The sequence below is a fragment of the Delphinus delphis genome, chromosome 9, assembly GCF_949987515.2.
Source record: "Delphinus delphis chromosome 9, mDelDel1.2, whole genome shotgun sequence".
NCBI lineage: Eukaryota > Metazoa > Chordata > Mammalia > Artiodactyla > Delphinidae > Delphinus > Delphinus delphis.
The window spans coordinates 105,755,589-105,768,520 of record NC_082691.1 but is presented as its reverse complement, the minus strand read 5'-3'; the positions used below and the strand labels follow the sequence as shown (position 1 = coordinate 105,768,520).

At 45.7% G+C, this 12,932-nt stretch overlaps 1 protein-coding gene across 3 annotated transcripts in view; it reads right to left on the bottom strand.

Moving 5' to 3' along the window:
• UBE3C (ubiquitin protein ligase E3C) overlaps positions 1-12,932 on the bottom strand; it is a 114,029-nt gene that overhangs the window by 24,675 nt on the left and 76,422 nt on the right. For all 3 annotated transcript variants that reach the window (XM_060021200.1, XM_060021201.1, XM_060021202.1), the window contains exon 18: positions 12,145-12,392. In XM_060021200.1, coding sequence (XP_059877183.1) covers positions 12,145-12,392 — 248 coding nt within the window. The remainder of the gene's footprint in view (positions 1-12,144; positions 12,393-12,932) is intronic.

Sequence of the window (12,932 nt, the reverse complement as noted above, 5' to 3'; positions counted from 1 at the left end):
CATACAGTGCCTAGTCATTTAGCAGATTTATTAAGTGCCAACTGTGTGCTAGGGACCGCTGATCTGTAGGATGGAATTCTGCATCCATGAACTTGTTTGCAAAAAACCATTTATTCTCTTTTGAGACATTTCAGGTTATGCAAAACTATGTGTATGGGGCTTCATTTCAAACCCTTCCGCACCGCTTACTCCTGTACCCCTCTGTCCACACCGCTGCCTGATCCTTAGCGACACGGCACACGTTGTGTGTCGGGTCTCACCTGCGCCATTGCCACCCAGGGGGACGAGGTGTCCCACCAGCCCTGGAAGCGAAGGAGAGGTTTTTACTTGTTCATGGCAACTGATAACCCTCACGGAGGGTTTGACAGCTTTATTTTCAAAAACAGCTCTTTCACTCCTGAAATCCTGTGAGGATGCTAGACGGGTAGGGGATGAGAGTTCACGCCTCAATCCTGTTTTCCTCACTGGGCATCCAGAAGCCCACCCACGGTGTGACAGCGACTCTGTCCAGCGACTGCCGCCCCCCAGGCCCCTCCCCCCAGCTCAGGCTCCACAGAGGCTGCTCTGCTCCTCCCACTGGCCCACCAGAAGGTCTCCAGACGATAAAGCACTCACGTCTCCACAGCCACAGTGACAAAACCCACACTCCCATTTCTACCCACAAGAAGTAAACATTGGGACTTCCCTGGCAGTCCAGTGGTTAAGACTCTGCACTTCCACTGCAGGAGGCACGGGTTCGACCCCTGGTCAGGGAACTGGAGTCCAGTATGCCGCACGGCGCGGCCAAAAGAAAAAAAGAAGTAAATATCTGGGAGTTCTAGAGCAGCTGTTATATTCCTGCTCCTGGAAAGACACTCGTTAAGGTACCCCATACAACCAAGAACTTTTCTCCGTAATTAAAAGAAAACATTTTGCAGGTTTAAAAATTCTACTTTCACCAGCAGGATAATAAAATATTAGACTTTTGAACTGTGAGGATCCTGGTGTCCCTCAAGGGTAGGAGGCGTCACTGCCAGGTACTGAGGACCCTGGCTAACTAACGAGGGTGATGATATCTGTGACATGCCCCACCCACGAACCCACCTCACACTGACCTCCCCCTCCCCTAATCCCTCTGACATTAAGGCTCTACCAAACTACCATATTACAGCACTACTTTTTGGTAACAGCTTTGCTGAGATATAATTCACGTACCGGGCGATTCACCCATTTAAAGCGAACAATCCAGTGGTTCAGATATTCACAGAGTTGAGCAACCATCACCACGATTGGTTTTTGAACATGTCACACCCCCAGCCCCGGGCAGTCAAGGGTCTGCTTTCCGTCTCTCAGAGTCCCTAGGCGTCCGGAGCGGGGACGCGCCCGTCTGGGCACCAGGCTGTGCACTGCCGCCCACGAGCCCTGCCAGCTCAGCCTTGCTCCAAAGTACCGACCCTCCCCCCCCCCCCCCCCCCTCCGCCGCCAGGGCAGCAGCTCTGCCTCCTTCCCCTTGAAGCCACGGCTCACGTCTCCCTCCGGCAGCCACCCCTTAGAAGACTGGGGGTTGCTGCCTGCCGGCCCCCCTTCCCAGCCCCTCCCCAGCTGTGGGACAGGCTGCAGCCCAGCCCCCCACCCAGGGCAAAAGCACGCAGGCACCTGCCTGGCCGGTGACCCTGGTGGCCCGGCTGCCACCCACCCCCGCGAGACGCCCTTCAACCCCCGCGACTTTCCGGGCGCGGCCGGCAGGCCCCGGGGCCCCTGCGGGTTGCAGTTCGGGCTGTGCAGTATCGGGCTGCTATAAACACTCCAGCTCGTGTGTTTTGCCGAGTATACGCACTATTTCTGTAGGGATACAGGCTCCAGGACACCATAAGGTAGGTACTTCTGGAAGACACGGCTTCCATTTTCTCGACCCGTGTGCAGAGGCTCTGGCCTCCACCACTCCAGGAAAGCTGCTTGTCCACACTGCTGGCAGAAATGGTCACCTCTCGGTCCTTATCTACCTGACCTACGGGTAGCACCTGACCCGACGTGTCATTCTCTCTCCCTTGAAACAGTCTTCATTTGGCTTCCAGATAAACCCTTCCAAAAGAACACTTTCCTGGTTTTCTCCCGACCTTTCTGGCTGCTTCTTCTGAACTTGTGTTGCTGAATTCTCCTTCACTCCCTGAACTCTAAATCTCGGAAAGGCCTTTTCTGTAGCCACACCCACTCCTGGGTGACACCACGCAGTCCTTGGGTTCCTGCTACCACTTGGGCTACTTCTTTTTATTTATTTACTTATTTATTTTTGGCTGTGTTGGGTCTGTTGCTGTGCGCGGGCTTTCTCTAGTTGCGGTGCGCGGGCTTCTCATTGCGGTGGCTTCTCTTGTTGCGGAGCACGGGCCCTAGGCACGCGGGCTTCAGCAGTTGTGGCGTGTGGGCTCAGTAGTTGTGGCACACGGGCTTAGCTGCTCCGCAGCAGGTGGGATCTTCCTGAACCAAGGCTCGAACCCATGTCCCCTGCATTGGCAGGTGGATTCTTAACCACCACGCCACCAGGGAAGCCCTGGGCTACTTCTAACAGCAGAGGCCAGGAGGCCTGTTAAACATAACTCGTATGCTATCGCTCCTCTGCTCAGATCCCCGCTGCTGGAACCAGGACTCCCAGCCTGGTCTGTCTCACTCACGGAGAACACCAACCTACTGCTATCTCCCAAACAAAGTTATCCCAATTTTAGAAACAAGAGCAGCAATATACATCTTCACTTGGCTACCTTTTCATAAAGGAAATTTACTCATTTTAAGTGTTTAGAAGGATTTAAATGGGCCGAATTTATTTTTAGATAATTATTGCCCTTATTGCACAAATAAAGGCAGGGAAAGACATGCAATACACTTTACGCAGCACCAGCAAGAGTCTGTGTTCCTAATTTTCCTGGTGAGAATCTAAAATGGCTTAGAAAAAGGAAAATGGCCCCAGTGTTAATACTGACCCATGTTAAACTAGTGTTTGGGAGTGCTTAAAAAAATATGAGAAGGGATATCTCAATAGTAAGCAAGATCTACTTTATGTGGGAGCAGAAAGAATTTTGGTGAGTATCTCAGAATGGCTAAAACTACAATAATATTTTTGGTACTGGAGTCAACTGAATTCTGGAATACACCTGCCATTTTTACTGTAAACTATTTTAATTTTTTTTTTTTTTTTTTTTTGTGGTACGCGGGCCTCTCACTGTTGTGGCCTCTCCCGTTGTGGAGCACAGGCTCCGGACGCGCAGGCTCAGCGGCCATGGCTCACGGGCCCAGCCGCTCCGTGGCATGTGGGATCCTCCCGGACCGGGGCACAAACCCGCGTCCCCTGCATCAGCAGGCGGACCCTCAACCACTGCGCCACCAGGGAAGCCCTCATGTTTAATTTTGAAGAAATAAACTTATATAGAAAACTATGACCTTAACTAGCAAAAAGAAGAATCATCTCCAGATTTGGGAGTGCTTTGTTTTTAATGGAAAAGAATACAAATTATGATTAGAATGCTGTAAAAGCAGGTACAATTCTCAGAAGGGATAAGGTTCAAACAAAATAATCATTTGTAAATTATAAGTTGTTCATATTTATAAATTATGATCTTTGATTTTTCTGTTTCCAAAAAAAGCTGAAGGTCAACAAGAGCAAACTCGTGATGAATCGTCCCCTGTGGTTAACAGGGAGATTCAGAGAAAGCTTGCTTCTGAAATTTGCTGATATCAAAGGAAAAAAAGTCTTAACATTGTTTGGAAGGCCTGTGCTAAGCACAGAATGCCCATCTATTTACTGAACGTTATGTTTAAGAAGACCTAAGGGGAAGATATATTAACTTTAGGCTCAGAGCACTCAGTCTGATGACAATCGGATGCTGACCCTTAATGAGTCTGAGAGTTCAAAACAAGATATTATAAAAGAGAAGCTTTGCCATTTAAGGACCAAAGTAACTTAAATGACTACTACTCACCTCAATCAACAGTTTTAAAGCCTCTGCAAATCTGTGAGCATTTTATAAAAGGACTCTAACGAATAGAAAAATAAATTCTCCCAGCTCTCAAAAATCTCAGGATAAACTGTTAACTGCCAATATTATACTCTATGATACAGTAAGTGCTGAATTCTACTCAATACAAAATTATAAACTATGCTGAAGTTTCACCATCTGCTAATTAAAAATTTGAAATATATGATCAAGATATTATCAAATAATTTGATTTACAGGCATTCTGTTTCAATTAAATCAATATTCTGAAGCAAGAAAAAAAGAGCTAGTTCCAAATAGAATTCAAATACGATGAAAGATTTCCTTCAATAAATATTCTGAACTTAATCGGCTTAAATGGACGTAGGTGCTTCTAACTGTTAAAAAAAAAAAGTTCAAGATGACATTACCACATCCTTGAGCTGTTTATTTATTCCCTGTCTAGAGCCTGATTTACAGGCGATAAAATGCAATCACAACCCACACCAAAGCAGGAATCATCTGCTAATGGAACTTTTAATGGAGAAGTGACCAGTGACATGAGGTAATTCTTCCTATGTAGGAGTGCTCCTGAAGACCTCTCTGCACTTCATCACAGTAAACAATCACTAACATATGCATTAAAGAAAATTTAAATACATTATGACCCAATAAATATCATAATCGATCAATATACAATTTTCTTCTCTTAAAGATTTAATGTTCAGATACCACACTATTAGTGCTAGACTATTACACTCACTCAGATCTGGACAATTTTTAACATGTTGGTACAAAGTTTAACCATTTGTGATCAGATATGTTTTAGAAACTACTGCTCCCTTAGGAATTTCCATGCAGAAAATTATATGAGTAAAATCCTTAAAGTGAGGAACTAAATTAAGTACGATCCTCAAATAACTATAGTTTTGTTACTGGTTTTGTCTAAACTTCATTATTTTAAAAGCTTTGAGACAGAATTTATACAAACTTCATTTTTAGGAGAAAGGTTTAGATGCCAAATTTTTCTCCCTGGAATCTGGTTTAAAGAGGTAACATATTCCAGGGCTTCCCTGGTGGCACAGTGGTTATTCATCCACCTGCCAACGCAGGGGACACGGGTTCGAGCTCTGGTCTGGGAAGATCCCACATGTCGCGAAGCAACTAAGCCCGTACGCCACAACTACTGAGCCTGTGCTCTAGAGCCCACGAGCCACAACTACTGAAGCCCGCGTGCCTCGAGCCCGTGCTCTGCAACAAGAGAAGCCACCACGATGAGAAGCCCGAGCACCGCAACGAAGAGCAGCCCCTGCTAGCCGCAACTAGAGAAAAGCCTGCGCGCAGCGACAGAGACCCAACGCAGCCAAAAATAAATAAAATAAAAAAAGAAAATATTCCAGAGTACAGCAGTAAGAGCGATCTGTTATCCCCTCTGAATCTACAGCACTTTCCAAGACTGTGTCGTCAGGACAATTCTCGATGCGAGCAGCACGTCACTGACCAGCGACGCACAGAGCTACCAGTGAGCCAGAAAGCTTCCGCGAGCCAGGATCATCTCGTACTTACCCTGCCTCTACATGAATCAAGATTGGACAATTCATACACTCAGGAAGGAAAAATAATATAGAACTGTAATAAGATTTAATTTATGCAAATAAAATTACTCTGTTGTCTGTCACTGCACCGTATAAGAACCACTGAATTTAGGGAGTATTTCAGGTTAGGCTATCAAAATAAAGGCTCATCTTCACAGAAAGAACGATAGCTCATCCTTTCAAAGATTTTCGTGCAATGAGTTATGAAACTGACATCCTTGGGAGGAAGCTGAGACTGAGTCGAAAGGGACCACTGACAGGGAGAGGTACTCTCTCCCTGAGAACTGACTCCAAGGACAGCACACAGCTCCAGGTGGGAGAGACACATTATGCCTTAAAATGAATTAAGGCGAGAAAATGATCTGTTTGAAATTTATGCTAAGGAATCTAACATCAGGTCAATGTCTGAAATTTGTCACTGAAATAAGGGGAGCCTGAAGAAAACATACTGTTAAAATGGTGAGGTCAGGCCGAAGCCCATTACTAAAGCTGAAGAACGCTTAAAGTCTGTATTATTAAAATAGCGACACTTGGAATCTGAACAAATAAATAATAACTGGGCCTATAATGATGCATCTCAAAGAGATACAAATAAAGGAGCGTGATTTTTTTTTTTTAAGGAGCATGATTTTTATATCCAGGACATACCGATTCTCACTACCCCGCTGCTTTGTTAGGCCTGGGGTTCCATTACCATTTGTCATTAACACACACACACACACAACACAAAACTTACTACAGAGCTACAGTAATCAAAACAGTGTCACACTAGCATAAGGCTAGACATAGAGATCAATGAAATAGAATCAAGAGTTCAGAAATAAACCCTTACATTTGTGGTCAGCTGACTCTCAACAAGAGTGCCAGGACAGTCTTTTCAACAAATGGTGCTGGGACAGCTGGACATCCATACGAAAAAGAATATAGAGGAACCTCCTAACTCACACCATCTACAGAAATAAACTCGAAGCAGCCGCATAGCACAGGGAGATCAGCTCGGTGCTTTGTGACCACCTAGAGGGGTGGGACGGGGAGGGTGGGAGGGAGGGAGACGCAAGAGGGAAGAGATATGGGAACATATGTATATGTATAACAGATTCACTTTGTTATAAAGCAGAAACTAACACACCATTGTAAAGCAATTATACTCCAATAAAGATGTTAAAAAAAAAAGAATCAAAGACATAAATATAAGAGCTAAAACTACAAAACTCTTAGAAGAACATTCAGGTATATATATATATATATTTTTTTTTTTGGGGGGGTGGGTACGTGGGCCTCTCACTGTTGTGGCCTCTCCCGCTGCGGAGCACAGGCTCCGGACGCGCAGGCTCAGCGGCCATGGCTCACGGGTCCAGCCGCTCCGCGGCATGTGGGATCCTCCCGGACCAGGGCATGAACCCGTATCCCCTGCATCGGCACGTGGACTCTCAACCACTGCGCCACCAGGGAAGCCCTCAGGTATATATTTTTGTGACCCTGGATTAGGCAATGGTTTCTTAGATAAGGCAACAAAAGAAAAACAAAATTAAAAACTTTTGTGCTTCTAAGGAGAACATCAAGAAAATGAAAGACAACCCAAAGAAAAGGAGATAATATTTGCAGACCACGTACCTAATAAGGGACTTGAAACTAGAATATATAAAGGACTTAATAAAAGGCAAACAACTCAGTTTAGGAAATGGGCCTGAATAGACATTTCTCCACAGAAGACAAGAAGCACACAAAAAGATGTTCAACATCATTAATCATCAGGGAAATGCAAATCAAAACCATGACACACCACTTCACACCCACCGGGACGGGTGTTACAAAAAAAAGACAGACAATAGTAAGTGTTGGCAAGGATGTGGAGAAAATGGAACTCGCATACATTGCTGGTGGGACTGTAAAAGGGTGCGGACATTTTGATATAGTCACCATATGACCCGACACTTCCACTCCTAGGTATGTATTTCTCTTGGCAAGAGAAATGAAAATATACTGTCCATGAGTGTCCACAGCAGCATTACTTATAAGAGCCAATAGCAGAAACAACCCAACGATCCATCAAATGGCAAACTGATAAACTACAGCACGTATTCACAGGAGACAAAGAAGGAACGAAGTGCTGATATACGCTACAGTATGGAGGAACCCTGAAAACATTACGCCGAGGCAAAGAAATCAGTCACAGAAGGCCACATATTGTGTGAGTCCATTTATATGAAATGTCCAGAACACGCAGATCACAGAGACAGGAAGTAGGTTAGTGGTGGCCCAAGGCTGATAGGACTGGAGCAGAATGGGGAACAACTGCTAATGAACATGGGGTTTCCTTTTTAGGATCTGTTCTGAAATTACAGTGGAGATGGCTGCACAACTCAGTGAACGTACTAAAGCCCACTGAACTGTACTCTTTCAAAGGCTGCATTTTATGGAATGTGAACTGTACTTCAAAAAAACTGTTACTTCAAAATAAGTCACAAGAGCGTCACCTACTTTGCAGGCATCAATTTTTAATTAAGGTGCTTCTCAAATGGGCAACTCCATACACTAAGCTTCAAGGGAAGGTCTGTTTAATATAATACGTACCACAGAGAACAGAACTACAAATAAAGGAATTTAATTGTAAAGTTGAAAATGATTATAGTTCTGATTAATTTTTATAGAAAATGATTACATAGCAACATTAGTCTCTTACTTACTTATTCAAAGACGGTAAAGCTGCTGAGTAATCACCCCTGGACACTGAGCTCTGAGCGTGGCTTGCACTCCGCCTGCTGCTGGCTCAGTGTCACCGCCCCGAGCAGAGCTGTGCCCCTCGTAGCCCCACCTTCCTGACCTCCCAGCTGCCTTCAGCACACTGCTCACTCCTCCTCCTTGGTACACTTTCTTCCCTACTGAGACTCCACCTCCTTGGGCCCTCCTCCCCATGTGCTCACTCTGCACAGTCTCTCCAGACACCACAGTGCAGCCCTGCGTCAGCCGGGCGCTCACCAGTGGCTGCCCCCTCTCACCTCGTCTAGCAGAGATGGCCCCTGGCCCTCCACCAGCCCCAGGGCTGCTCAACGCCGCAGCCCCGAGCCACAGCGGCTGCTGACACCCAAGCTGATGAGAACCACGACATCACAAGGAGATTCCCTGTCCCAGCCGCAGGGCAGCCAGACAACATCTGCGCCATCGCAGCAAGTTCCTGCAGAGGGTGCAGCTCTGGGTCACACCTGCTCATCAGTTCTTCGCTGTGCCTCTCCCAGGATTCCAGACCACCCCCCTGTCTGGTTCTTTACCCATGGACACTTCACCGAAGACTGCTACCCTATCTTTGAACACCGACCAAACCATCCACCCATTCTTCTCTGGAACTTGTGCTTTCTCTAGAGATCCTCTCTCTCCTTCCCTCGGGAGCCAAGCCGGCTGAAAAGGCCACCGACACTCTTTCCACCTGTAACCCTTCCATTTCCTTTACCTCACCCCAAAGCAAACTCATGTCTATCATGCCACCCCACTAAAAACATCACCACCGACTACCCCCCTCATGTCCACCAGCTGAGGGATGGTTACATAAACGTGGTTACATCCTACAACAGAATATTAACTGGCAATAGAAGGAGTGAAGTACTGACACACGGCACAACGTGAGTGATCCCTGAAAACATGCTGAGTGACAGAAGCCAACCACAAAAGGCCACACGTCATGATTCAATTTACAGGAAATGTGCAGAATAAGGACACAAATAAGAGACAAACGGTACCTTAACAGATTAATTAACAGTAGAGTAAGCAACAAAAAGTAGATTAGTGTTTGCCTAGGTCTTGGGGGTGGGAAGGGAGGAGTAACTGTTAATGGATACAGGTGATGAAAAGGTTCTAAATTTGTAGTGACAGTCGTACAAACCTGTGAATGCACCGAAACCGCTGAACTGTACCTTTTAAATGGGTGAATTGCATGGTTTGAGAATTCTATCTCAATAAAACGTTACAAGAAAAAAACACCCAGAAAACAAACACTTGCTGATAAATCCAGTGGTCACGTTTCAGTCCTCAGCTGACCTGACCTCACAGCATGACGCTAGGTAATCAGGGCACCGTCACTCAGGACCGGATTGCTGTCCTCGTCTCTAAAAGCCATTCTCCGCATGGGTTCCACAGGGTCTCCCTAAAAATGTACAAAGTCTGTCACCTCAGCCATTTGCTGAACACAGTGATTCCGCACGACCCACGGGATGAAGAGCCAACCTGTCATCATGGGACACACCGGCCCTTTACGGTCTGGTTGCCGGCTGGCCCTCCGGCAGGGCTGGCAAACCTGTCCTGGAAAGGGCCCAGCAGCACATACTTCAGCACTGCTCAGCTCTGCCCCCGGGGAAAGCAGCCACAGACAATATGGAAATGATATTCCAGTGAAGCCTTTTTTTAAAAAAAGAGAAAACAAACAAACAATAAAATAGGCGGGCAGACTTGCTCAGGGGCTGTAGTTTGCTGCCCTTAGTTTCAGACTGTCACCTCTGGTCACTCCTTTGACTTTCAGAAGCCGTACTGATTACAGTCCTTGTGTTATAATCCAGCCCGTCTCTAAAATGTGTTGGATAGTAAATATCAAATATCAGGCGTTCCTATTCTACTATTTCAAACAGTGGAAATAAAAATGCATTCCTAGACGATCCAAAAACCCTCACAAATTTCCCCAAAATACCATGAAAAATGTTTACCTATCTGTATAACAACACACCCAGGTTCTTGGGCAACATAAAGCATGAACTTCATTTATTATCAATCTCAGTCGTTAGTGGCCACGGTGTGTGCACTGTGCACGATACTTTCCAGAACCAGGGAGAAGTTACATCTTCCTTCTATACTGCAAGAAACATCCCAGTATGAAGAGAAACGGGAACTAACTTGAGGAAGGGATCTTCTGAACTGGGCCCGGTGCCTGGCAGAAGTGGGTGCTGGGAGCCAGGAAGCGGGCAGAAGACATCTCCTCACTCTGACGAGGCGGGCTGGCCAGGAGGCCCGAGGCTGGACCGCAGCACCCACACGATCCTCCCACCTCCACCCACTAGACACTGCAATGGGCTGCTGACTCAGACGGTAGACTTGGGGTAAAACTTTTTGTCTGTCATGACCGTGAGTACTTGGTAGTTAGTTTGAGTACCGGGGAATCCCTGCACACGTCCCCAAACACACCATGCTCTGTAAGTTACGACTGGTGGAACGAATTCATTCATTCATTCATTCAAAAACCAAGAATCATTCATTTTCAATTTCCTATGGGAATAACCAGATGATTTTCCACCTCACTTGCAACAGCTGGGCATAAGTTTCAATTACTGATTTTAGTGGGATACTTGCCAGCCACATCCTGTTAGGATTAGTAATTATCAACACTATTTAAGTGCAAAGAAGCAAACAAAATAACCTTATATGTAAATGTTTCCATAACTTAAAATGCTAGTAATCAAGTAAAAAGAAAAAAAAGAAGAATCCCATTCTTGGGGGACTGGGCCCGAGCTGTGGGGAAGAGCCCCTCCCAACGTAACTGGAGCCCCACCTCCTACGCCCCGCCTATGGCAGCCCACAAGCTATGCCACGGTCTGAACGTCTGTGTTTCCCCCAAACCCCACACACTGTGATGGCGTCAGGAGGTGGGGCCCCTGGTGCTTAGGGCACGAGGGTGGAGCCCTCGTGAATGGAATTAGAGCCCTTGCAAAGAAGCCCCACGGAGCTCCCTCGCCCCCTTCGGCCATGTGAAGACCCAGGGAGCAGGCACCAGCTCTGAACCAGGAAAGGGGCCTCCACCACATAAAACCACGCGGTGCCCTGATCTCAGACGCCAGGCTCCAGAACTGCGAGAGGTCAATTTCTGTTGTCTGTAAGCCACCCAGTCTGTGGGATCTTGTTACAGCAGCCTGAACAGACTAAGGCCAGCACTGCTCTAGTTCAACAGTAAGTGGGACTGGCCTCAGTGGGTACCTTCGTCCTGCTCTGACTCTCACGGGAAGGTGTGCTTTGAAAGTTTCACCATTAACTAGGAAGTTTCCACTACGTTATATAACTAAGTTTTCCTTTCATTTACAATAAAGGGTAAGGTGTGTTTGTACAGATGGTGTATACCATCAGATGTAACATTCTGGTTACTACAGCATTACCGTAATATCCTTAAGTGGCCAATTTTCAAGAATCTGCATACAACGTATATAACACAAACTACACTGAATAACTATGGCCTTCCACCTCACAGCACTTTGAAAATTTTATAGAACCTTAAAAGAATCACTTTTAACACTGATTATCAACAAGAGCAACTGTGAAAAGACAAAATATTTACAGTACTCATACCTATGCTAGCAGATAAACAGAATTTTATGTGTATAAACAGAATTTTATATCATGCTTCCCATGTTTTCTACACTGTATCAATAATTTTTAAATGTACGTAACTGTGTATGAAATGTATAATGCTATAAAGCAGTTATTACGTAAGAAAACACGATTCAGGGGTTCATCAAAATTACTTAAGCAATTCTGAATAAAGACCTTCGATGAAACAGGCGGTAGCCACGCAGAAGCACCGCATTTCCTCACCCCGTGGTCTGAGACCCGTTTTGACATAAAGTTTACTTTACCTTTCCAAGCATCCTGCCCAGGAAGTAGTAATGTCTGGCAAAGGACTCCCCCACAAGCATCTGGGCAGCTGGGTTGGGGTACAGCAGCCCTTCGTTAGTGGTCTTAAAGAAGCCCTGGTTGGGGTTAAACCCCGACTTCAGTAGTTCATTTAGAAACTCTCTGAAAATACCACCACCGTCAATGCCAGCTTCGTCCAGGCCATGTGCATTGAGTAAGTGCACACGGATCCGCTTTTTCAAATCAGGCTCTGTTAAAAGAGGGGGGATGGGGCAAGGAGAAAATATTTTTTTAAAAAGCAATAAAATAAGCTGGTATTACAGGAAGTTAGGTAAGGGGAGCAAGAATATTAAAAATATTTTAATGCAAGACTTAAAAAAAAAATCAACATTAAAAAGAGACAATGAGACAGACTGACCAGTATTTCCCTCAGAGCCCACAATGGGAAGAAGAGAGACGTTCCTTTGCACTGATACTGACAGACCAAGAATGGAGTGAGGCGGGGGAGGTGTGTTTGGCAGAAAGTACAGTTATCCCACATATGCTAAAGGATGTAACAAACTCAAATACCAGGAAGAGGGGAATGGAATTGAGGACCTAAGGATAATACTGGAACAGAAAACTATTACCAAGAAAGGCAAAAAGATAAACGAACAAAGCAGATGTCAACGAAGTTAACATTACAAAGACCCTTGGAAAGAGGCGCAGGACACGAGTCAGAACACCAGAATCTGCATCAGTTAAAACGATGTTTGGCTGAAAAATGGGGGACATTTTTGGTTACACAATG